The 26889-nt window shown below is 43.3% G+C and overlaps 1 protein-coding gene across 1 annotated transcript in view; it reads left to right on the top strand.

Annotated features, from left to right (window-relative positions):
* Nucleotides 1–26889, top strand: part of ERBB4 (erb-b2 receptor tyrosine kinase 4) — a 637594-nt gene that overhangs the window by 396928 nt on the left and 213777 nt on the right. Inside the window, exon 4 of the mRNA XM_065669823.1 lies at nucleotides 21737–21871. Coding sequence (XP_065525895.1) covers nucleotides 21737–21871 — 135 coding nt within the window. The remainder of the gene's footprint in view (nucleotides 1–21736; nucleotides 21872–26889) is intronic.

Raw genomic sequence — 26889 nt, 5'->3', positions numbered from 1 at the left:
AACTACAAAGGAAACAAGCCTGCCATTACAGAAATGGGATGGCAGCAGGGAATACTAGAAAATGCTTCATGTTGGTAGGACTTTGTCAACTCAAAAAGAATCCAGATTTGGAAAGTCTTCAATTTTGCATGAAATACTGTGGAGGGCTGTGAATGCCACAGCAATGAAAGCTTAGCTTGTTTCTTTGCTTTGCTTCAGAAAGATAAAGCCCAGGCACAGGGAATGAGCTGTAACTAGAAGTAACGGAACAAACTGGGCACAGAAAAATGTGGGTAGGAAAACTTTTCCCATAATAAAGCGTGTGTATGACACAGACTTCAGGAGTGTCAAAAATCCTTTGGCCTGATTTACTTGAAGCTAGCCTAGAGAAAGCCCTTTGCGAATGGAGTGATAGGGCTGTTGAGCAGGTGGCAGCGTGATGCAAACTCCAACTTCTAAATGGCTTTTCTGTACAGCCCCATGTATGGAGCCTGTGCACATCCTAAGCAGGAACATTTTGTGCTCTGTTATGATGAACAGTTAACATTTGTTCTCCAGAAAAGTGCTTTTATGAGCCATTAGGATGACACTTTTTGTAGCCCATTTGATAGGAAGAAAGCAGAAATCAAAAGCACTTGGTGTTCCAAGCAGAGCATATTGAAAAAAGTAAATGTGCTCGGCACTGCCTTCGATACAAGCAGGTATGGTGTAATGCAGTCCTGAATCAGAGCCCACTTCCAGAACGAATGCAGGGAACATCCGGCAGGAAAGCTACTTTATTACAAGGGTCTCGAAAGGGCAGTTGGCATTTATCCTGACAGAGGGGCAAGTACATTGGAAGGCAAAAATATGTGCTTAAAGGGCAAAGCAGAAGATGTAAGGCTGAGCTTGCAACTGCTGTAAATCGATGTGGCTCCGTGGACTGAAATGTGATCCTCAGCCGTGCTAAGCCCCAGCACTGATAAAACAGGGACACACAGGTCCTCTTGGTTTCAAAGATGCTCTGATTAAAGCTGCATGGTGATGGCCTCCAGTAGGCCAGGTGGTAGCCAAATTCTAGTGAACCCCAATGTTTGTCTTCACAACCCTTTTATGTGGTGATAACCCATGGCGGGCACACGGGGAGGGGAAGGGCAGGGGTGCCCTGGGAATGTTACACCACATGAGGAATCCCTGTGAAGGAGGAATCTGGTACAAGATAATAGCCTCCACTAGGACAGCCTGGCAGCCTGAAGTGTTTAAGGGCGGCCTAAACACAGAGCAGAAGGTCTTAAAATAACTCTCTGGGCTTTGCAAGGCAAAATTCATTGCTTCCCAGGCTTGTGGTGTCAAGGCTATGAAGTGTCAAATGTAACTGAAGTGCAAAAGCAGGCTTCAAGGTTTGGAGAAAAAGTCAGTCTTTTATGGGTATTTAGCTGTCCCCTTCCAGTTTCACTGATGATACCAGCTCTGGGACATACAGGGAATGAGAAGGTCAGAGGGTTCTTTGCTCATTTTTGTTTTAACTTCATTTTACACTGGAAAGTGTCACTTTTGAACCAGGGCATGATTTCTGGGAGAAACTTAACACCCCCTGACCCTCAGAGGAATAGAAACCTCAATTAGAATCAGTGATATCAAGACAGGAAATTGAGGATGCAGTATCATGTCTTCCAAGTGGCAAAGCATTGAGACCAGATGGCTTCAACTGGGTTTTACAAGTACTTACAAGAACATCTGGTTCCTTGAATGCATCAGCTGTTTCACCTCTTCCTGAGCTACAAAAAGTTACTAGCTTCTTGTGTTGCTACCTCTTACGCATAGTCCTAAAGAAAGGCTAAAATCAGTGTGCAAACTGTAACTACTTATGCCTGTGATTAATCGAGAAATTAAATCTTACAAGTAGCAATCAGATTTATTTACTGCAGTCAGCTATAACATTAGGAGAATGCTGTACATCACCTATTGATAAAACTTGCCAAGAGGAGCCTCCTTTTGATGAGGAAGTGGGTTCCTGACTCTGCACACCCAGATTCTTGGCACTGCTGACATTTCAGGAGCATATTTTAATTGCTTCTTGATATAACATTCAACCTGAATTTGAGTTGGAGAAGGAATATGACGTGGAAACTACTCTTCATAGGTTTTGAGCATTTCCTCATGATATTGGGATCCCACAGCTCCAGCTTACTTCGTTGTTCATCGTTCTGTGCTATGAAATTACAAGAAGGCTGAAATAGCTGGTGGTCTCAGCAATTGCCTTGCAATGGTTCTTTTCACCAAAAGCGTGTTCTTTGTGGCCTTTGCACCAGCAGTATCACGGGCAGAATGCTGCTGGTTTTGATTCCTGGACTAGAAACCTCACAGGTCTGCCAAACCCGGTGTTAAGCCAAAATCCTTAATAGTGTTGAATACTGTAATTGTAGCTATCCTGCTTCAAACATGCGGTCTTGAGTGATAACTTGGAATGGATTTCAGATGTCCCTGGGCTGAAGTTTTACTAAGTGAGAAGGGTTTTGCTAAGGGAGAAGGAGAAAATAGGATGGTTTCTGGCCTTTGAGTTTTGTTTTGTTTTGCTTCACTCTACTACCTAAAAACCTTCAGCCATAAATGAGGAGGTACAGCATTTGATCCAGCAGTCTGTAGGAAGTAGGAATTAATGGGAGCTTCTTTCTAGAACTGTACCCAGGAGGCACATGAAGAGAGGCAGCAGCGCCTGCATGGTGAGCTGAAGGTACGCCACGTTACCAGTGAGAAAGAAGAAACTGGGTCCTTCATTATTGAGTGTATCATTGACTCTACTATCTGGGATGTGTCTCAGGGACTTCAGATGCTGAGGTAAAGGCAGCTTCCACACAGTAGAAACACTACTACTGCAGTAGTGTTTCTGCATGAGCAGGTAGAGCTGAGTGCCTTGGGCATCTGGGTCTCTGCTCCCGCTTCTGGCAATGTGAGCACTGCAGGGAGGACTTGAGCAAGACGGCAAAGCTAGCTGAGGGCCACGGTTCTTAGCTGGCTTCTGGCAGCAGAGCCATGGCAAGAGAACCAGCAAATAGCTCATGTAATTCTGTTGCATGTCCATATATTTATGGCAACTGTGATCCACATGGATCCTGCCTGTCACAATGTGTTGGTCCTGTAATCTTCCTGGGTTATGGGAGGGGGAGGTGTTACTTTGAATCCTTTGGGGTTCTCTATCTGTGTAATATAGAGTATTTCAGAGCTCCGAGTGCCTGCACAATTGTCTTTTTCTCTTTTTGGTAGATGTGTCTTCCTGTTGATGCTTTTGCGTGTATAAATAAAGTGTAACAACTGATTTTTAAAGGCTTAGGTGTCATACTTGGTTTACATAGTTGATAAAAGGTGTGGGTTTGCATCCTTTGAACAATATACTTTTAGCAGAGCTTACGAAGTTCTTTTGGCAGGGGTTGAGCAGTGGTATTCACTTTCTGAATTTAGTGAAGCACTAGGTTATTAATGCAACCAGGAATGGATCCAGCAGTTTATGAAGGTAGCAACACTGGCATGTGTAAGTGCATTTCACCTAGTCCTTTTGTTACAGCAATAGTGGCATCTTAACCCACAGAGGTTTTGGCACAGGTTCCCAAGCACTGGTGTTTCTTCATTTTCTTGTTATTTCTCCAATTGTTTTTAATGACAGCCTCTGGCACGCTGACAGATGCTTTCTGTTTGCTACTCCAGAGAGCAGGCATGCCCCTCGAGAGCTTGGCAGGACAAGAAAGTGGATCTGTGACAGGTGCTAGAGCAAAGGACATGGTATCTCTCCCAGTGTTATCTCTATAATATGGGTCCTTCATAGAAGTTAAGCTTTGGAAAAGAATGTTTCCCAAAGATGGGCATTTAAACCCTCTCCTTAGGCTGCTGTCCTAAACAAACTAGTGCTTGTGTCTTCTCATGTCATTTTACATCTTCAACAACTTTTAAATTAGATTAAATCAGTTTATTTTTTCCTTGTTTTTTTTTTTTTTTTTTTACTTTCTTAGGTTTTTTAGAAGAATTATTTTTCATTATTCTCAGGCAGCTGGGTTGGAAATGAACTTTTGCAGGAGGATTGTCCTGCCAGGGATGGAGAAATATGAAGTGTCAGGGGCTGGTGATACATCTTTCAGTTAGCCAAGCATTCTCTGTGGGAAGCTGGCAAAGGGCCCATTGCAATAAGCTCCGAAATATTCCCTAGTGAGAGCCTGTGGCTCCACTGGTGTCCACTGAAAGTTCCTGTCCCCAGGAACAGGCACCATGCTCCCTCATCACCAGGCATTGTTTAAGATCCCTCATCAATGAAAATACCGCGTGCTTTCCTAGATTGGAGGATGTGCTAAGTGGTCAGAAACAGAGTTTGAAGTCACTGAGGAAAGGAGACAGTTTCCAGAGAGCTCTCTTTGAACATATAAATCCATCAGGCCATTGTCTATGTGCACCAAATCTGAGTGGTTCTGAAGTTCTGGCCACTAAACAGGCAGCTTTTAGGGAACAGCAACTGCCATTTTGTATAGATTTCACATCCCATAAATCATGAAAACTCTCTGGGTTTCATCATCAACCAAGTTGGCATTGTAACTGCTGTGTGCATAGAGAGATGAAAGTCCCTGTAAAATGAAGCACATTCAGTAAACATACTGAGGCACAACTGAAATCAAAACTAATCAACTCTTTTGTGGTATAATAACATGTTACCTAGACACTTTCTAGGTTTTTCTCCTTGATTATAGGCGTTATCTGCTTCATTAATGTAAGTACTGTTATTGTATCAATCAAGTACTTTGCCAATTTTGAATTGCCAGGCTGGGAGCTGAGTCACTAAGTTATCTTGGCTAAGAAACAGTTCAGGAATGACAGTTATTTGGGTATTAATTTGTTTTCCCAAAGGCCTTCATTATTTTCAAAATGACATGAGTTTCTTGTCTTTGTATTTGCCTTGGTGCATTTTATCAGCCTTTAAATGGGTCACTCCATTTCTTGGCCTTCAAATTCATTTTGTACTTGAAGTACACTTATTAGTATATTTCTATACTAATAAGGCCAAGTTGAAGAGGGCACCCTGCTCTAATAAAAGATGTCCCTTGCCCATGGCAGGGGGTGGAACTGCGTGAGCTTTAAGGTCACTTCCAACCCAAACCATGCTAGGATTGAGTAATATAATATACATGAGCACAGATACGGAACTGTGGCTCAGGATAGTTTACAGTCAGGTTGATGCCGTGTTGGTGTTTCACTGGAAAAATGTTTTTAGCATGATTTATTTCTCAATCAGAGTAACACAACAGTTATGTTTGCTGGTCAGGTTTAGCTAGGAGATGCTGATAAAACCATTGCAGAGCAGTTAAATCTAGTTGTTATTGGAAGGGCATGGTGGCTGGTAGTGCCGAGCATGGCATTCGTTTCCGGTCTTTGGTGGAGTGATTGAACCTCCCATACGCAGCAATAGGCAGTGAGAGATATTTTGGGTCACCCACATGGATTCTTCTGGTTTGAAGTGATAGGCAAGCTCTTTTATGTGGGTGTCTGAGATGTTCTGGTTTTCTCCTGAGCAGGAATTTACTTGCACAAACAATCACAGTGAATAAATGAAAACACTTGGGAGCTACAGTGAAAAATGTTTGTAGGCTTTGAGAAATCTCACTTGCATGGGGACTGAAGAAATTCTCAGCCCAAAAGTTACTTTTTCATGCAGGAGAATGGGTAAGGTTCATTACAAGTTTCATCTCTTACATGTTACCACTGTTTAGTACCACACAAAAGCCATACTCAGTCCTAAATACACACTATAGCAGTTTGTATAATTAGGCCATATTTTGGGTTTTCCTGCTGCTAGTACAATACCATTTAAGAACACTGAACCTATTTTATTTATAAAGGCACTGACACATGGGGTGGGGGGGGGAGGCATTAGCAGTTCATTTAATCCTAAGCACAGCGTTCATTACACAATGAATCAACAAGCAAACAGCAGCTCTGAAGTCAGTACATCCTTCTGCAAATATATAGCAAGGTTAAAAGTTAAGGACTCCTTTCTCTTTCTTATGTGTTTTTCAAGACATGAGAGAAGAGCACAGAAGCAATGCATCTTAACACCCTGTCCAGTTTGTGCTGTTCCTCCTGTCTGGCCCAACAGGCTCTTCCAAAGAGCCTGGTGATATATTCATCCCAAACTAGCGCTCGCTGTATGCCTTAGCAACAGGAAGCACATGAAAGCTCTCAGGGCAGGTTTGCGCTATTTCTCTTCAGAGTTTCTTTTTGGCTTAGCATCTTGCTCAGGGAAAGAGCACTGGTTATTTAATGAACAGCTCAAAATTATTGGAAGAAATTCTCAGGTAAAGAACAGCATGGTTTGGTATCCCTTATGTATCAAGTGCCATCCATTCCAACTTCTCTGCATGCAGGATACCTGCACTGAATTTGTTTCTAAGATAGGCATTCCTGGAATAATAATAATGCAGTGGAGGGAGTAAGTACCTCAGAGGAAAAAGACCTCATCCTTGAAGTTGCCTATATGCGTAGTTCTGTATTTTGTGGAATAATGACACATGCTGTTGATAAGCCAAACTTTCCTACATCAGCTTGATGTTGTTTTATCATTTTCTGATAGGCACAGTCAATTTGTGTATCTGTGTTCATCGCTGATTGATAGCTTACTATAACAGCTATGCCGAGGGAAATGCTTTTGCCTATGGTGGTTTCTTCTTTATTGGATTTTTAAGTTACAATTTTAATAAATCTCAGTTTTAATTAACAAAGTAAATATAAAACTGAGTTATTGGTTTAAAGGGAAAATGTATGGGAGCCCCATGACTGAGCAGAAGATCTGATTTGGGGTGGTTTTTTTCTGCCTTGAGACATATTTAGTCTTCTGTTTATTCTTGCCTGGCAAGAAACGTTTCATATGCTAGGAAAGGAGAAGAATAATTATTCCTCAAAAGGAATCAAAATCACCAAAGAAAAGAAGTCCTAAATTCGGAATTACAGGTGGTTGGTTCGTCATCATAAGGTTGTTCTCCAGTGTATTTGATGTGTGGCCATATTTTTCTTCTGTCTTACTGTAAATGAGTACAGTGAGTACTTTTATGTTTTCTTCTTAGCTGAGTTTTCTTTAAGACCCTGCCAAGTACTATATGCCATACAGTGGCCTTCATTTCATGGGTGCTGCTGGGGCTTGCTGGTGCTGCCCTTCTGAAGGATGCACATTCAAGTCTCAGTAGGGCACACTGAGAGTGAGATACAGAATCACAGAATCACAGAATCCCAAGGGTTGGAAGGGACCTCAAAAGATCATCTAGTCCAACCCCCCTGCAAGAGCAGGGTAACCTACAGTGCATCACACAGGAACTTGTCCAGGCGGGCCTTGAATATCTCCAGTGTAGGAGACTCCACAACCCCCCGGGCAACCTGTTCCAGTGCTCTGTCACTCTTACAGTAAAGAAGTTCCTCCTGATGTTAACGTGGAACTTCCTATGTTCCAGTTTACACCCATTGCCCCTTGTCCTATCACTGGATATCACTGAAAAAAGCCTAGCTCCATCATCCTGACACCTACCCTTTACATATTTGTAAACATTGATGAGGTCACCCCTCAGTCTCCTCTTTTGCAAGCTAAAGAGACCCAGCTCCCTCAGCCTCTCCTCATAAGGGAGATGTTCCACTCCCTTAATCATCTTTGTGGCTCTGCGCTGGACTCCTTCAAGCAATTCCCTGTCCTTCTCGAACAGAGGGGCCCAGAACTGGACGCAATATTCCAGATGCAGGTAAAACCAGGACTTCTGATTTCTGTCTGCTCTGCCAGAGAGGTAAAATAGAGGATTTGCCTCACAGTAAGTTGCAGTTATCAATATACTGTGTGATACAGGGAGAGGGGGCAGCATCTCAGAGAGTTCAGCCTCCTGCTGCTTGTGTCCAGAATAGTACACACTGCACTTCGGAGAAGCAGCTGGTGTTTTAGCAGTTGCATTTCTCTGTTGAACCAGCCATTATCTCTATCAGATTTAGGCAATTATGAACAGAAAATTCAGGTTCAGACTTGTTTGGACTTAAATCACCTCTTCCATAACTCAGAAGCATGTGAAGAAGAGCAAGTGCAAGAGAGGTGTCAGCACCTCTGACAGCAGCCTTCAGGTCCTGACAGTGTGCTCTTAGAGGTGCTCAGAGCTATATTTTGCATCCCAGACCAGTAAATGTGTGAATCCAGAGATCTCAGAGTGCCTGCTGGAGCCCTGAGTGCTTTGTCTCTCTTGTGACAAGTGCTGGTAGGCAGTCAAGGACATTTTCTCCTCTGTTCACGTTACAGGAAGGGGCAAAGCTTGAGCTGGCTTAGGCTGCCCTGACACTGATGCAGGTGGAATGCTTCACAGGGCTTGAGGAGTAAGAGGAATCTGAGCTGAGCTTTGCCTTTTAGCCTACCCCCTCAGAAACAGTCTCACACAAGGCAGATTCATAGGAGAGATGGATGCGGCAGAGATAATGCTCTTCCCCTCTTGCACATCCTCAGCTGGGATCTGCTTTGGTTGTGACCTGTGCAGTGCTGCTTTCTGGGCTGCGAGGGCACACTGAAGCCGGTTCATGTTCATTTTCTCATCAACCAACACCCCAAGTCCTTCTTCGCGGGGCTGCTCTGAATCTCTTCTCTTCCTCACCCTGTAGCTGTGCCTGGGATTGCTCCGACCCAGGTGTAGGGCCTTGCACTTGGCATGCTTAAACTTCATCGGGTTGATGAATGGGGTTCAAACCCTGGAACAGATTTCCCATCCATTCTCTCCAAAGCGCTTGGTGGAGGCAGGAGAAGACAGTGGGGAGGATCAGGGAGCTGCCATCTGGGGAGGTTTGGGATGGGAAGGAGGAGCTCTTCCTGTGAACATGGGTGAGTTTATTGTAGGATGCAGCTTATTGTAGTCACGGAAGTTTATCAGACCCATAGAGGTGGACTGAAAGAGAACTCTGCCTTTGTTAGGAAACAGCCTGTAACATGGTTTGAGAGCCATTTGATTTTCCTCTCCTGTTACTGTGTTCATGGAAGCAGTTAGTTGCTCTGAGTACCCTGATGGATGCTCGGCATGGAGAGGGGCTGTGTCTGGGAGATTGGCTAGTAAATCTGACAGGCTTTTTATTTTCTTTATTTTCATTTAAACACTTCCATCACATCTCATTACCTTCGCTTGGCTGTAATTAGAAATCCTGTGGAATTAAGAACCATTAAATTCCTGGAGATTTCAGCCTTGGGAATTTGCCCAGAGGCACACAGCTTACATGCCTTCACAAGGCTTGACTTTCCAAGAGTCTCTCTCCCTCCCCTGCATCATCCAAGCTTTTGTAGAAAGGAAGTGTCCTTTCAATGTTGCTAATGAATTGCTGTTGCCGACCAACAGATGTTTGGTAGCCTTTGAAGCCCAGGAATAGCCAGGTATGTGACTTCTGTAGCCTTAGGCTGACTGCCTGTGCAACCTAAGCAAGAAGTTCTGAAGCTCAAGAGAAAGAGAAGCTGTTAAAGCCAAATAAAGTGTTATAATAACTCAGAAGAATATGAGGTTTTGCCCTATATTTGATGGGATTATTATTCCTATCCCTTTACCAACATTTATTTAGTTGTGGGGTGCAGCCTTCAGTGCAACAAGAAAGAAATTATCATTATGGGTATCTCTTATGAGAATTTATTAATTTATTTATAAACTGTGTCTGAGACTTGCATCAAAAGCCAATGGTAAGAAAAGCCCCAAAGCTAGCCAAGGGGAGGGAGCCGAGCCCTGAAGCCAAGGTGCTTTGTTTCACCCTCAGTGACTCTGTTCACAGCTGTGGTCTGTTTGTGTGCTTTCCCCCCTCATGTAGAATTATTTGGGAAGCTCTCTGGCAAAAGAATTACTTAATGCAAAGAATAGCAGTTAGTACAGCAGAATTGGTGGGTTGGGGCACTTGCTCTTCCCTCCTGTTGTCTACATTATTAAAAATGATCTCACTGAAATAAATATCATCAATCAGTGCCAGCTGCATTTTACCTAGAGTGTAGACAAGGACAAACCGTGCACGTTTGCTGCCTGCAGACAGCAACTACTTGGACTGGTTTAACTGCAGAGCAGTAAAATGCTGGAAGCAAACTGATCCATTTTCCAGGAAGAAAGTGTATTCTGCTGTCAACTATGACAAGGAAGCAACCCTTGACCCTGCCAAGGTTGCCTTGGGTACAGAGCAGAAACAAGAAACAAGAAAACAGGCTGTCCACCATGTGACAAGCCACTGCTGGGAGCCAAGTGTGTCCCCTGTTAATGAAGGCATAGATCTCCCTGCAGTTTTACTTCCCCGTCACACCAGGCCACAGCATCACTCTTGATCTACTGCATCGTAACTGAGAGCAGCTCGGGTTCAATGCAATTCATCTGCTGAGAGAAGAGGGACGTGTGTTGGGAGAGTGTTTGCAGTCACGTTGGTTACAATCAAAATATTGATGGAAAGAAAGAAGAGGGTGTTTTCAGTGTGGCTTTTAGAAAGCTAAGTCTGTAGGATGAGGCATGATGGAATATTAGGATTGGTGGGAGAGGAGAAGGGCTCTTATTTAAGAGTGGGCAGAAAAACTGAGGAGCACTTGAGGAAGGAGATGGTAGTCTTAAAAAGTGGATGAACTACTCTGAACTCTCTCTTGTACCTAGTGCCTTGTCACCCATTGCTTTAGCTTCCGCTATGCAAGATGGTTATTTTGGCAGGCTTTCCTATGTGCTTATTTGCCTCACCCAAGCATCTGGTTTGAGGTTAATAGTTTAAGGACAATTGGCCTGGATTCTGGATTTTGTTAATGTAACTGAAACAGTTGTTGCCACTGTTTCACTACTACCTTATAATAGATGCACAGAGAACAGGCATAATTAAGGGTGAAAAGGATGTGATCAAATGTGATGGTAACAGAAGACACACGAGTGATTTTGGGGAGGGAGAACAGTCTAGAAGGAGCACCTTGGCTGTGTTTCCAAAGGGTCAGGAGCTCAGCAGCATGGACGGGCTCCCTGCCATCCCATCAGATTGGAAACCTGAATTAAGTGTGCATGCAAAAGCACGAAGCGGTGCTGACAGTGACCTCTTAACAATTATAGCAGTTAAAGGGAAAAAATAGGAGTTGGGATACTGAAGGCTCAGACCTTATCAAACTCATTAACTTATAGAGAAGCATTGCTGATTGCTGTGATTAACATGCATGGGCCTCAGTGCACAGGCTTCCTTTGCCTAGCTGGCTGTCCCTAGCTACAGCACTGGGAGGGCAAATGTAATCCAAGGTCCTTAGGGCTCATAGGAGCCAAAGAAGAGTCACTTTCACCATCCTGTGTGCAGGAGGAAGATTTTTAGCATGTTATCTGCAGGGTTTCAGTACAGGAGAGCCAGGGAAAGGCACGGGCACTTCCCACCTCAAACCTCAATGAAAACTCCTCTTCCAAGAGTTGACACCATATCTCAGGAGAGCTGAACAACACGGTGTGGGAATGTGAGCAAGTACTTGAACAGCTCCCATATAGACATTTTAAGCTCAGTGGACACAGACTCCTCTTTCGAGCCCAGAAAAAAGATGAGTGAGGTTATGCAATTGCAGGAGTTGGCATCAACCCAGCTGCATGCCAGTTACCAGCCCAAATGCAAATGCTTGTACTGAAACGCAGGATGCAGCTGGACGTGGGGCTGGGCACCCTTCCAGGATTATTCCAAGCCACATTATGACAGTTTTGAAAGAGAAGGGCTCTATGGAGGCAGTAATTTTTTACAGCATTTCAGAAAGTGGAGGAAATTACCACTACATCCAGATCTTAACTACTCTTTTTTCGAAGGGAGAAGGAATTTCTGCATGTCGATGCCAATCAGGATGTACTTGAGGCACTTAGGATCCAAGACAGAAGGCCATCAGTCTGTTTGCCAAGTGCACGGCCCGAGTGCCAGATGTGCTTGGGATAGAAAGCGGGCTTCTGGAATTTGTCAGTGGTTGTAGGATAAGAACTGAAAAATATACCACCGGCTAATGCCAGAGTTGAAGCTCCTGGGGATGCTGCAGGGAAACCCAGCTGCATTCAGATGCCCCTGGCCCTGCGGAGGTTTCTGTTCTGATTGCTGCTTGACTTCCATGTTGAAAGCTCACTTGGAAAGGGTGCAGCAGCAATGGCAAGCTAACTGCCATGCAACACTGATTCACAAAATGCCTCTTGTAAAGAGTGTATGCCAAGAGAACAGGAACATAGTAGGCTCACAATTCCGTATCTCAGCAGCTGGAAGAGAGATTGAGAGCTGCAGACATGAAACATTACAGGTTTGATCAAAATATAATATAGCAGATGTCCTGACAAGGAGAGGCATTTAAAATGCTTGTGTCTGTCTTGGCAACAGACGTGAATCAAAGCATTCACCTCATCCTGGGTGGAGAAATAATACAAACATCCTATGAGGAGAGAACTTAGTAAGAAGTTTAGAGGGAAAAATAAGCAGTGTCAGTGCCATTTCTCAAATTTGGCCCACATTGGTGACATGAAATGTAAAGTTGTTTTCAATGGAGAGCTGGTTTCCTTAAGGGGAAGCTGTTCCACTGCAGGAACAGCTCCCCTCTTCTTGAACACACAGTCACTGGGACACAGACATCCCTCCCCATCAGGTAACCATTGTGCCGCGGTGGACCTCATAACTATTAGGTGTCTCTGAGCACCAGCTTCCACTTTTTCTGGCCTGGAATAGGATGCTCTCTCCACTGCTGCCCCATGTTTCTTCATACTCTCTTGATTTTCCTGCCCTTGAGATGAGGGAAGGAAGGAGGTGGAATGAGTCCCTGTTGGAGCAGTGGGACCATGAGGTTTAGGTTCCATATTGTACGCCAGCAAAGCAGGACAGTTCAAGGATCAGTCTGCAATCTGATGCCCGTGAAGTTTAGACTGATGGTTCTCTGTAAGGTTTGTGGCTGAATCTGCAGTCAATGGAAATGCCCTGGAGGAACCGGGAAACTGCTGGAAGCTGTTCATGTTGTTGTAGGGCTGGCAAATAAACATAGTGCCCCCCAGGAGCAGAAACCATTCATCTGGAGAACTGCTTCAATTACAGCAAAAGCTTTAAAGAAGTTATAAGGCTGATAGTGTGACAGATGAAGGACTTTTTGCAGCTCTAGAGCATGGGTAGCATTTCAAGAGGGCAGAAGAAATGACACTGAGGGCTGTTCAGCCTTCACTGAACAAACTGAAAGATGCCCAACACGGAAAGCAGGGGCTGTATCATGAAAGGCTGCAAGGCAAGTGCTGATACAGCTGCCTTGGGTTATTACACCAGATTATGTCCCACAGGATGGTCGCCATTAAAGATGACCAGACAGCAGAAATGGATTCCAGTATCTGTCACAGCCTCCAGGCTGTCTGGTGTCTGCTGTGACACCAGAGAGCCTTTGTTGGCCCTGTTCGTGCATCCAGTGTGCTACACATCATCTCCCCTTCTGCACCTTATGCTGGCTTTCTGCAGAATAACAAGAACCAGCCAGAATAGAGATGATTTGTTTCTGATTCAGCACATTTTAGTAACTTTTGAACAGTCAGATGTCCACAGCTGTTTCTTCTTGCTGAAACCCACACTCTGAGGTCTGGCTTTGGAACAAATGAAGGATAGCACTGCAAAGTAAATGTGTGTTATCAGAGGACTCACTGAAAGGCACATAGCAGCACACTCCAGGAACAGCTCCCCTCTTCTTGAACATGCAGTCACTGGGACACAGGCATCCCTCCCCATCAGGTAGTGCTATGCCACCTGAATGTTAAGCCAGGGCTCCTGTGAATGAAGTGACTGCTCATTCCTGACTGTTGGCTTATTGCTGCTCTTGCTGATCTCAAGACCGTGCCTTCTGGGGGGTGAACTAGTGATCCGTCATGCTCTCCACAGACAGTAATTTGAAACTCATCAGTGATTCATTACAGTGACTTAAATGAATACAATTTTCTTTCTGCTAACAAAAGTCAAAAGACTGTAAAGAGCAGTTCTTTCATGGTGAATGGTTCTTAGTCCAGATGTCCCCTTTGCATGAAATGGGGGACAGCAATGGTGACATAGGTTCTGTATTTCAAGTACTGTAGCACTTTTTTATACAAGCTTTTAAACATACGTTATCTTTCAGATGGCTGTTTTGCCTCACCAAGTACTTACGAGTAGATAAAAGTTTAAAATGAAATATGCTTTTATGAAAAATTGAGAGAATGGATTCCTTATGGAGTGTTATTATGGTACTAGATGCTTAATAATCATAATTTAGGTTGGGAGGGCTATCTGGAGGTCACATCTGGTCCAGTCTTCTGCTTAGAGCAGGGTTAACTTCAGACAAGGATCAGATAGTTTGTTGTTTATGAAGATCTGTGGAGGTGGAGATAGCACTTCTCTTGTCCCTCTGCTCCTGTGCTTAAGAACTGCTCTTGCTGGGAAGAACATTTTCCTCATGTCTGATAAGTGTTTCCCACATTGCAGCTTGTGCCTGCTGCCATCTTTAGGCCATGCCCTTCAGAGAAGTCTGGGTCTATGTTCTCCTATGGTCCTCCTTAAGGTAGAGACAGCCTGCAGTTAGGTGTACCCTCCCTAGTCATCTCTTCTTCAGGCTAGACCTCTCTCTCCTCATGTGGCAATCCTTCAGCCTCTAACCACCACAGTGGTCCTTCCCTGGGCTCCCTTGTAGTTTAGCAACAGCTGTGTTACATGGGGGTGACCAAAATGCACCCAAAGTGATTCACATGTGCCTTCATGAGATGGGCATCATCACCTTCCTCACCTGCTGGCTCTGCTTCTGCACCCCACTGTGTGATCACCCTTCATCGCTGCATGGGTGCACTGCTGATTCCCATCCACCTTACCACCCACAAGGGCCACCACACTCTCTTGCGCCTCTTGCCAGAGATTAGAGAAACCCAGAGGAAGCCGTGTGGGTTATTGCAATGTTGTTTTTATGTCTCTCAATCTATCTCTCAGGCGCAAAATTATATGAAGAAAACAGTAAATCAGGCACTTGGCTGCTAACATCAGCATCCGAATTTGACTGGACAAAGAAATGAGGCAATTAGCGTCTCCTTCTGAAAATTAATACCCCTGTAGCAGAGTCAACATGGTACATGAAAGCTCCTCACCTGCAGAGACAGCAGGGTCAAACAGCTTTCTGAAGGTAGTGATGGAAACAGAAGCAAACAAATGAGGCGGGTAACACTGTAAACAGCTACTGCTGCTTCTGCACAGGAAATGGTGGAACTAAGGCTGGTCATGCAGCTGTGTGTCTACCCTGCTGTTAATTAAAATCAAGAGTATGTGATACTGATGGCAGGTGCGTGGTTAACCATAGTGCTGTTGGTTGGAATCAGTACATCTCTTATCCTCTGTTGTCAAAGCAGAGTAATTATTGCAGCAGCAGCAGCAGGAAGCCTCCTGCTGAATAGAGGGGAAAGAGATCATTTAAATATAAACCTAGGCCTAAATACTGTCAGAAATCAAGAAAGCAGAAGCTGCTGTGACCATTGCAAGATGTGTTAAATTGAGCAGCCACTAGGTCAAGTGAATCTACTGGATTATGGAGAGAGACCATTTCCTTTAACACAGCCAAGTGTGTTGAAAAAACAAATATACTTAAGAACATGACTGTTTCTTGTGGAAAGAAGCACATCTTAAATTCAGTTTATACCCAACTGTTTTCTTCCCTTTTGGATGGGTGAGGGTTTTTTTCTGTTGCTTGATTGAGTCAGGTGCTTCTACTCTTTTCTATAGTATTTTATATTACTTTCTCCATGCACTGAACCCTTTGGGGCCACGTGGCTGTTAAGTGCCCAGTGGTCTCAGTAACTGCTCAGGGTGCAGCATGAAATGAGGCTCAGTAGCCTGACACAGACTTGCATGCCCCTGAGAACAGGGTAGTTATGGAACAAGTGTTGTAATTCTGGTGTGTTACACACAAAGGGCTGGGAGCATTTGCGGTGTTGTTTCCTATTACAAAGCAACCAGCTAAATGATTTGGTGTCTTATTTTGAATAAGGCTGTGAGAAGGCAGAATTCAAGGCATGCACAGAGGAATAATCCAAGCAGATACAAATGTCTTCTCTGAGTTAGTTTAATATGGCTATACCCGGTCATGAAACAGATATTTCCTCTGGGGAGATCACTAAAGGAGGAGTTGACCAGAGCCTGTTGTCCTTTAATGAAGTGGCTAAATGACCCACACGGACCCTGTGAGCCCATCTTCACACACATTTGGGGTGAAACTGTGAAAAGGGTACCCCATCAAACTCAGTGAAAGGTAATCAAATGACTCCATTTTTATTTAAGCAGTAAAATAGGGAGCTAGGTTGGGAAGATTTATGTTCAGGTGCTACAATCCAGTATTCTTAGTTATTGAGCAGTTAGTAGTACAGATCCACAGGCTGCACATAACACTGATTGCTTTTGATAGAGAGAAAGAATATCTTGCTGTTACTATCAAGCCTCGAAACTGACTTCCAGCTAATGACCCAAATAATCTTTACTTGAAATTGTATAATTGAGATCGAAGGCTGTCCGGGGCTTCTAGCTGGTATACAGACTCCACATCCACAAGCTTTTGAGTATGGTCATTGAGCTGAAATGGAGAAGGTTAAAACTCTCATTTTCATTACCAAGCTCCGCTCATCTCCCAGTACAGATGTGACATTTCAATTTTACACAGTCCAATTCTTCTTAAATCATCTGTATAAAAACCTCAGATCTTGATTGATGATGGATGAGCTATTGTCTTCTAAAGCACCCAGTTCTCATTACCCTTTAAGACATAGCTTATTAATGATGGACCTGAAGTGCTTTCCCAGTGGGTCATCAGCAATCAACTGTGCTAAGAGATCAAAAGACTTGGTTTGGCATGAAATTTCTAGGCCAAAGCCATTTTTGGGTAATACATTCAGCATCTTGGATGAAATATGACAGTGTTTTGAGAGTTATCTGACAACAGTTCCCCATCACCTGGATGATGAAGGCAAAGATGCAGCAGTGTCAGCATGCAATAGTGCTTCAGCTCCAGTGGAGGCTGACCTTGGAAATTAAGATATCATCAGCATGCATTGTATAACATGTATGTGCAGAGAGTACCCATATATGCTGTAGTGTAAAAGACTGCTGTTTCCTTAGCAGACAATCAGCTTGGAAGGTATGAGATATCTTCTTTTTCACTGTTGAAGTGGTTACAGTGGACATGCCTAGCAGTTTCTCCTAAATAACTGCTTCCCCTTTCTCTGCCCTCTTTGGAGCTAGTTCTTTTCCCTCTCACTATGCCTTCTTTCCAGTTCATCATGCCAGCTGGCTTCATGGCACCAAAGGGCTGTTAATTTGCAACCTTGAATAGCAGTAGCATTTATAACCAATTTTATAACAATTTTAGAACCAGATTCTACTGCTAAATACGTGCCTACAGCCCCCACTGCATATCAACACACGAGTTACTTGCACTTCAGGGCACGTTGGAGAATGTGAGCATGTTTTGCCAGTTTAATCCACATTAGAACTTAGATAACAGACCACGAGAGATTACGCTGCACACAAGGAAAAGTCAGCTGAAGAAAATGCCCTTTTAACAGATGGATGAAGAAGAGTTATTTCCATCTCTCGTCCAAACAGGCAACACACTTGCAGAGCTAGTTTTGCTTTGCCTTATTTAGAATCATAGAATAGTTAGGGTTGGAAAGGACCTCAAGATCATCTAGTTCCAACCCCCCTGCCACAGGCAGGGACACCTCACACTAAACCATCCCACACAAGGCTTCATCCAACTTGGCCTTGAACACTGCCAGGGTTGGAGCACTCACAACCTCCCTGGGCAACCGATTCCAGTGCCTTACCACCCTAACAGGAAAGAATTTCCTCCTTATATCCAATCTAAACTTCCCCTGTTTAAGTTTTAACCCGTTACCCCTTGTCCTGTCACTACAGTCCCTGATGAAGAGACCCTACCCAGCATCCCTATAGGCCCCCTTCAGATACTGGAAGGCTGCAGCTTCTGGTGTCTTGTAATGCATTTTCACTGATTCCAGTCCAACTGCTTCTGCTAGATGTTATGAATTTAACCCCCTTTTGAACTTGGCAGAGTAAGTACAAATTGTATGTGATGTACCTACCTCTGTGCCATGCCACTGTATGGAAAGTGTAAAGATACTTGTGTTTTATGGTTGCCAGGAACCTGTATGTTTCCATTTCTCCTGTTGGTATTGTTAGGTGGGTTACCAAAGTTGTGTCATAATGGTTCTGGCTTGGTTTGGCATGAAAGCAAGAAAATAGCAGATATAACAGATAATATATTTCTGATTTAGCTTCCTGAATAAATATCCATTTAATAGAATTTTAATAACATGCAGATATAAGTTCCTCACAATCATTTGGTAGCAATAAGCAAAATAATGACCGAAGTCAGTGTCAAGTGCACTGGCTGATTTATTTTCATATAACTTTGGTTACACAATTATACTGCTGTTAAGCCAGTAAAGTAGCTCTAATAAGGAAGATGATAAGATTTTGCATTCACTTCAGAATCGAGTAGCAAAAGACCTTAGAGCTGCTCCTTTGCTTACAACACCCACTGCAACACTGGTGCCGAAATGGGAGACTATGGTACTCTTTAAGTGTCGACATTGGTATGTTACAGAAAGGCCTCCCAAACTAACTGACACCTTTAAGAACTTTACCCAATGAAAGCTAATGGGACTTGTGCTCCAAAATCCTGTTTTGTAGCTCCTCTGTCCCTGAGCAGCTCAGAAGCCCAGGCACGGCCGCAGTCGGTGTTTCAGGCAGCCGATGATGAAGCAGAGTGCTCAGCCTCCTGTCCCAGGAAGCAGTGTTGTACTCAGACCAGCAGTTCTCCAGTGTCACAAAGAGTTGGTTTAGAAGACACAAATGCTCTACCAAAAGGGTACTTAAAATACCTTCCACTGTGAACAGTCCTTCTGAGTGCTTCTTTGGCAGAAACAGCTTCTTTCTTCACAGTAGAAATCACAAAACTCACCGGGCCACTTGTCATTCATTTTCCTGTTCCAGCCTATGAAAGAGTTCAGCAGAGAGGCACCTCAGGTGCTGCATACAGGAGAAGAAACCTCTTCTTGCCTGGCTTCCTTTGCTAGCTCATCTGCATAGGCAGAGATGCCTGCCTTTCTCCTCCTGTTTATTGTTTAACTTTATCTCTCGCTTTCAGTGCTGTAAATTGAAATGAGATGATGACTTTATGATGATGATTTCATTATACTGTAACTCCAGTGTATATTGATTACATTTGTGCTTCATTTGCTTAACATGTAACAGGGTTTATTAGGTCTTTGCAAGCATTGTTCTTGCTAAGAGAAGGCAGAGAAGTGCAAAATGCATTTAAGTTCAAGTCAGTGAAGCCGATGCATCTGTGCTGATTTACACATGCCCGGGACTCAGCATAAAGAAGGATAGCAGGTTGGAACAGGAAGGTAGAAAGGGAATGAGTCTGGATCCCACAGAGCAGGAAGAGTGGAGCACGAGTACTTTAAAGACTGTAGTAAACTTCGAACTCAGGGTTATTCAGTATCTCTAAGAACCCATCTTTGATGTTATTGCTCAGGTTATTAGCACCTCACCACATGAATAGATATGTAAACTTGAATCCTGTCACCTGTGAAAAATGGTACAGTGCTGGGTAGATAAAGGTACTGTGTCATGTTTGAGGGAAGAGCAGCAGGAACAGCATTTATTATTCAGTGATGAGGGAAGTCAGAGCATTTTCCGTGTTTGGTAAATCACAGGAAAAGCTGTCGGCATGCGTTAGAGTACAGAGGGACACTTTCTGCTTACTTTTATGCCGAAAAAAAGTCTTTCCTCACAACTTGAAACTGTTGGAATTACTTCTAGGCTGAGGTGCTGCCTGCTAGACAAGACTGCATCAGAGTTCCTAGCAGAAAAGAGAATTTGATAGGTATTGTCATGAGTGAATGCTCTAAAAGCCAGAAGTGATGCCAGTGGCAGGTGTTCAGATGTACCATGTAATAGTGACACTGTTTGGAATCGTGTGCAAATGTTTAAGAAGCCATGAATGTAGATTTTACAGTTTTTCATGGCTTGTTGGATGTTATTTGAAATCAAAATCTGGGCTGTAATGGATTAGGTAATTCTGTATAAGAGGGGACAACACAGAGAATTGTAGAATCATAGAATAGGGTTGGAAAGGACCTTAAGATCATCTAGTTCCAACCCCCTGCAGGGATGCCTCACACTAGACCGTGTCACCCAAGGCTCTGTCCAGCCTGGTCGTGAACACTGCCAGGGATGGAGCATTTACCACTTCTCTGGGCACCCTGTGCCAGCACCTCAGCACCCTCACAGGGAAGAGATTCTTCTTTAGATCTAACCTGAACTTCCCCTGTTTCAGTTTGAACCCATCACCCCTTGTCCTATTGCTACAGTCTCTGATGAAAAGTCCCTCTCCAGCATCCCTGTAGCCCCCTTCAGATACTGGAAAGCTGCTGTGAAGTCATTACTAGTCATGTTTTCAAGTCCTACTTTTTCCCCAGAGCAGAATTGCTAACAGATGCTTCATGGGTTTTTTTTCAGGGATCATAAGAATATCATACAGACAGATCATTGCTATAGCTCTAAGCTGGACTCATTTCTGTATAAGATTATTATTATTATTATTGTTTTCATTTTTAAGCTCCTTTACAATGAAAAGCCAAGCTTTTAAACCAGAGGTTTCTAAGAAATAATAATACTCTGAACTGATTAATATGGTGGAAAGATGTATTTACAGATCATCTCTAATATCTTTTTTTCTTGGGGGCTATCCCCTCTTCATGCTGTGGCTTGTAAACCCTGAAATTTAAAAGAAGAAGATGTATTAATTCCTTCCTTGTTGTTCGTCAATATTAGCATCCCCACTACAGCTTTTAAAGGTTTTCTTGCAGATGAGGACTATCAGATGACCTTAATCATTGCCATCATGGTCATGATTTACTCTTAATGTGTCTGCGAGAAGTGTGACACTCCTGGCTTTATAGCAGCACTTAATGTCATTCTAAGGTGCCATTAGTAACTAACCTTCAACATCTCTTTGCTGAGGCTTGAATCTCTGACACTAAGCGGTGCAGGAGGTTTTAGCTGCATTGGTCTTGTTAACTGTAATGGAAGTCACATGGATTGTCTCTGCTTGGGAAATATGAAAGCCAGGTTAAGTAGAGAAACTGTGAATTTGAACAAATGTTTAGAGGGTAAAAACCCTCAAGTTATTGCTCCAAAGGAAACCCTGGGCTCCAGCCAACACTGTAAGATATTTTCATCTTGAGATTTGATAAATCAAGTCTTTAGAGGCAGGGCAACAAGCCATTTTTGTTTAAACAAACCGATGTAAACATGAAAATTACAACAAAAACCAACAAACTTTCATATGCTCAGAAAGCATCTCCCTTCAACACAAAGCTTCCAGCAAGCCATGTCAGTGGTAGTTCTCGAGTTTGTTCATAGATACTGAGTATTTGAGTGTTTTGGATGATGGCATGATAGCAACACAATCAGATCAGGAAACCTGCTCTTTCAGACAGCATGGTGACTGGAACCTTCTCAATGTGCTGTGGGCTCAGAAAATTCCTACCCCAGCAGAGCGTGTTAGTTTATTGTATGCTTTAAGTCATCACACATATTAATGAAATAACAGCATAGTGAGGTTGGTTGATCATGGTTTTGAAGTCAGTTCAGTCTTGAAGGTTGTTTTACCCACAGATAACGGTACTGTTCCACACTTGATTCCAAGAGTCTTACAAGTATGTTCTCTTCTTCTTTTATGCAGAAATACTCAATGGAGGGGTGTATGTTGGCCAGAACAAATTCCTTTGCTTTGCAGACACCATTCATTGGCAGGATATCGTGCGTAACCCCTGGGCCTCCAACTTCACTTTGGTGCCAACGAATGGCAGCTCAGGATGTAAGTACCAGTTTTATTCTTAGCATTGCATCTGCTCAGCATGAAATGGTATAAATATGGGTACATATTCTATGATTTATGTAAAATTTTCCCTCATCCGCTGCTAAGGAGAGTTGTATTTGTAAATTTTCCCTGCATTCTTCAAAGTTTCTATGCTGCCTATAGGAACACTTGGTCTAATCATAAAAACACTTTGTCTGCAGAGAGTATTTGTGAACATCTGAACTGTCTCTCATTTGTTTTCTCTCTTTTGCGTATTCTTTCTTCTATTTATTGCTAAAGCCACTGTGCTGCTGTGGAAGCACAGACGTTAGTATTTACTTTGCATTTGTTCCTGCTGCTCAGGCTGGTTCTTGAGTCATAATGGTCTGTCTATGGCATCATAATTAGCTGATGAAGTAATTATGGTATCAGCTCATGGATATTCTGTTTTTAGATGACAAATGAACCTCAAAGAAGTAGATATCCTGCTGTCTTGTGTGTATCTACGAAGATAGAATTTGCAGGGTATGGGATGCTCTTCTTAATATAGCAAATATTTCTCTGGTTTTAATATGTCCTCTCATTTTAATGCTCTCAATTTCAAACTTGGAGTACTTTGATGGATTTGTTTGATGCATTTCTCTATTTACCTTCCCTAGAGTTACTCACCTTTAGTTGTATTTTGATGATTTTTGCAGCAATAATGAATTGTGCTGAATGGTGGTGACTGTGATGCAAAGTGTTTAGGTAAAATATTCCATAATAGAGTAAAGAGCATTCAGAATGAATACCATGTTATTAAACAATACCCTTGGGATGTATCAGCCTTGAAATTCACCTATAGGCAGGGAAGAAGTTTATATCTGATGTCAGAAGTGACACCACAACAGACATGTTCTGAGCATCCTGGATATAGGGATATTCTGGATTGCTTGCCGTATCATAAGGTGTCCCTCGAGGATGTATAAATCACCAATTGCCTCTTTAGCTTCCAGAACAACCAAGAAACAACTTCAGTTCTTCAGTTGTATGCTAGGAATTCAGAAAAATAAATAAATAGAGATTAGCCTCTGGGGAAAGACCACTTGGTGAGCAGCACTTGTTTTTAACCAAGTGCTTTGTGGAATAATAGGTTTTATATAAGGCTGACTTGCTTTTGTATATTTCACCTGCTCTCCTTAAATCAGAGCACAGCTACTTGAGATACAGCTTCCTCCAGGAGCCCGCTGAACTCCACTGCTCCCCCATCTCTCAGTTCTGGAGCTGAGTCTCATCTCTTCTGCCTTCTGGCTGGAAACCTGACACAGTTGTAATGCAGCCAGCTATCCTATTTACATATAAAAACCCCTCATCGCTGGTGATGATCAGTTCTAAGCAGAACTGATAAAACCTTTGAAGGTTGGGGAATGCCTGTATGCTTTTATGGGTCATTACATTACTTCAACAAGAAAAAGACTTGGTTGTTCATCTGTTTTTTTCTGTTATTGGGTTTTCTTTTACCCTTTGCCAGTTCTTCAAGACAAATGCTTCTGCAACACCAAGGTAATAAGCTCTTTTATAAAAACAACCAACATCAATACCATCTTTTTGAACTGACAACGGTTTTACTGGTGACTCCAGAGGAATCGGAACAGGATCAGTGCCAAGTACTTTTGGAATCACACCCAGAAAGTAATAAAGGCAAATATTAGCTCCCACAGCAAGATGAAAGAATGTATGTACCTAAGTCCAGTTTTCTTAAACCATTTTTTCATCCTTTTTTGAGTTGTTTTGAACCATATGGAAGGAACAAATTGTGCTTGCTAAAGCTGATAACACCTTCTTTTCAATGATGACTGAGAGCTACATCCCAGTGCAGCTTCACTGAGATAGCCACCCGGATTTTACTTGATTTTTCCTTACCTGGGATAGAGCAGACACAGTTGGGCCATATTTAATTTAATAAACAGAAGTCTCCTTGTCCAAGAAACTGGATTCCATCTCAATGCTATGTATGACTTGTGTGAAATTTGATTGAATTAGCTAATCCGAACCATTTCTGTCTTCACAATTTGCGCAGGAGAAGATATCAACCCCATTACACAGAAAGCCAGCAAATGGCTAAAGTGGTTTAACAGAGGTGTTAAGGCTTTGGGAAACAAAGAATTCAGGTACAGAAATCACCATTTAAAATAGCCTAAAATAAAACAGCTGTCCATATGTGTGCACATGCACTGTTATACACACTCATAGGTCTCTCTGTGTATATACATATATATATATAAAGCCTTCCAATGAAATCACTCAAATGTAGAACTTTATTACTACCTGTCAAGAGGCAGGAGAAAAGGGAATGTACTACACTGGTAGTTCACAAAAGAATTAAGACAAGTTATTTGTACTGGTGCAGAAAGGACTTGGAGAAATGAACATCGAATTACAACCCTAGAATGGAAACCTGCATAAAGTATCATTAAATTGGGTTATAAAGTACCATTAAATAAGGTATATGCTTCTCAAATTTGGCTCACATGTCACTTTTCAGAATCTGCTAGTCAATGTGGGTGCTTGCTGGGCCCAGCCTTCCTGTTTTTCCACTGCTGCACATTATGCTCTGTGCATTGGTCTTTTTTCTGCATAGACTGTGACTCGTGCTCCTTTGGGCCAGCATGTATATATATTTATTGGCTATTTTACATGACTGTTTAATTGCCTAAAGTCTCAGGTGCCTCCTGTCAAATGCAAATCTTGGCTGAGTTCATTGGAACCAAATAGGTACGCTTTGCTTGGCATTACTAAGAGTATTCTAAGTGCTAGGGGTGTCAAGGAAAGCCTTCTGGGACTTCCCATGTCTGAAAGAATGAGTGGGGTTTACTGCTCATCTAAAAACCTTTCCAGGAGAGGGAGAAGGTCTGTCAGAGAGGCTGCATCAGTCTGGGAATGTAGACCAACCAAATCTTCCCTGTCAAGCTTGACAAAGTCCACAGTAGTAGTAATTTGAGGAAGTCTGTCTAAATGTGTGATCATGTAAGACCTGGGTAGATCCATTGGCCTGTGTGCCATGGGTAGCCATGGCTGGTGGGACTGGAAGGTGGCTTATGCCCTGCTGTTGACGCTGTTTCACTGTGACCACCTCAGTAGCGCTCCCTGTCAGAGAATACTTCGGAGACAAAAGACTGCAAACTGCTGTATCAGAATCAGATACTTCATCACTACATCAGGTCCTAAAGCCTAAACAACAGTTTGGTTTTGGCATCACTAGCATTGTTTCCAACCATCAGTAGCAGACATAAATCTCCCCCAAGGTGTTAACCTGTCAGAAAGTACAAGGACTCACCCTCAGAGTAGCCCAACTCTCGCCAGGTTTTTGATGATGCCAGAGTGGACTCCAGCAAGTTGATATAAATGCACTGGGAGCACTTGTGCATCGGCCTGTGCTCGGGGCTCAGCCCCGTTCCTTGCTTGTCTTCCCCCACGAGGGAGCCAATGCTGCTGCTCCCTTCCCCAGCCAGACAGAAGAACTGATAATGGTCCCACTTCAGGGATAATTTCACTTTGCCACCCTCCCTGCTGCTCCAAAGCAATCAGCAGAGGAAGAAGACAAAAGGGGGGGGGGGGGGGAGGAGGGGGGGGAGGTGTGAGACAAAGATGCTTTGAAATAAAATCAGTCCCCTGCCTCTGTGCTTGTTTCATACCTTGTATCTGCCAACTCTGACGATCCCCTTCGTTTACATCAGTGCTAGACAGGAGAGTAACATGGCCGGTGAACTCTGGGAATAAAGCTTTTCTGATTCCCTTCTTCACAGGCTTCTATTGTCAGTGTTAAGAAGCCAGTTGAAAAGGCCATGGCATCTTAACCACTATGACAGAAATACTGCAGACCTAGGAATCCTAAATGCTGCTTCTCCCTTTTTCTTTAGCATGAAACGGATTCTACCCGTTGCTTCAAGCTGTGATCAAATGCATGCAGAAAAGCTTGTGTGAGAGGCCTTTGAATTACATGGTCTCATGTTCAGATGAATACAGCCAGTCGCTGCCGGTGCCGAACTCAGCGTGTGCTGCTGAAATGTGATCAACAAACGCTGTAGCAGGGACCACGCGTACCTCAGCTCTCCAAGGGCAGATACCTCTGTGCCTGGCTGCAATACTACTAGTATCTACTGTTTGCAGAGCCTTCCCATACTGGTATCTTGTAGCTGAAGCTTTTAATATTAATTGTAATTTGAAAGCAGCCTTCTCTTCTATTTGCTTGAAATCAACACTATCAGCCTGGGCTTTTTAAGCTGGGCACCTTCAGTGGGAGTCTCAAAAATGCTTAACATGATTTTCCCTTTAGGTATATGTTACTGAATTTGATTCTGCAATGCTGAAAATGTGGTTTCTCTCCTTCCAAAAATAAGCCATGACTTACAACATTGGCCAAGCATGCTAAAGCCATGCTTTGCAACAGCGTATTCCCCTGGTACCACATCCACTTGTTGGATTTGCTCCCTTAATAACTGAAGAACTAGAGCTCTCCTGTTCAGAGGTAGACACCAGTTCCAGTGATGGTGCAAGAAACAAAGCAGGAAAAAAGGATTAGACTACTTGCCTAAAATGCCTCTGACTTGTTAGACAGCTCCTCTCTGGCCAGCTTTAGGGAAAGACCCGTGAAAACCCAGCTTCTTGGATCTGTGTCTTTAGTGCAGGACTGCTTGAAGGGGTCCTGCAAGGAAGCTGGGGAGGGACTCTTCTTAGGGGACCATAATGATAGGACAAGGGGTAATGGGTTCAAACAGAAAGAGGGGAAGTTCAAGTTAGATCTTAGGCAGAAGTTCTTCCCTATGAGGGTGCTGAGGCACTGGAATGTGTTGCCCAAGGAAGCTGTGAATGCTCCATCCCTGTCAGTGTTCAAGGCCAGGTTGCATGGAGTCTTGGGTGAGATGGTTTTGTGTGAGGTGTCCCCTGCCCATGGCAGGGGGGTTGGAACTGGATGATCTTAAGGTCCTTTCCAACCCTAACTATTCTATGATTCTTTGTGCCCAGAGTTGAGAAAACAAAAGTCTGTGGAAATTAAG

This window comes from Lathamus discolor, chromosome 3 (genome assembly GCF_037157495.1).
Source record: "Lathamus discolor isolate bLatDis1 chromosome 3, bLatDis1.hap1, whole genome shotgun sequence".
NCBI lineage: Eukaryota > Metazoa > Chordata > Aves > Psittaciformes > Psittacidae > Lathamus > Lathamus discolor.
The sequence above is the reverse complement of the archived record's forward strand: the minus strand, read 5'-3'. Positions and strand labels throughout refer to the sequence as shown.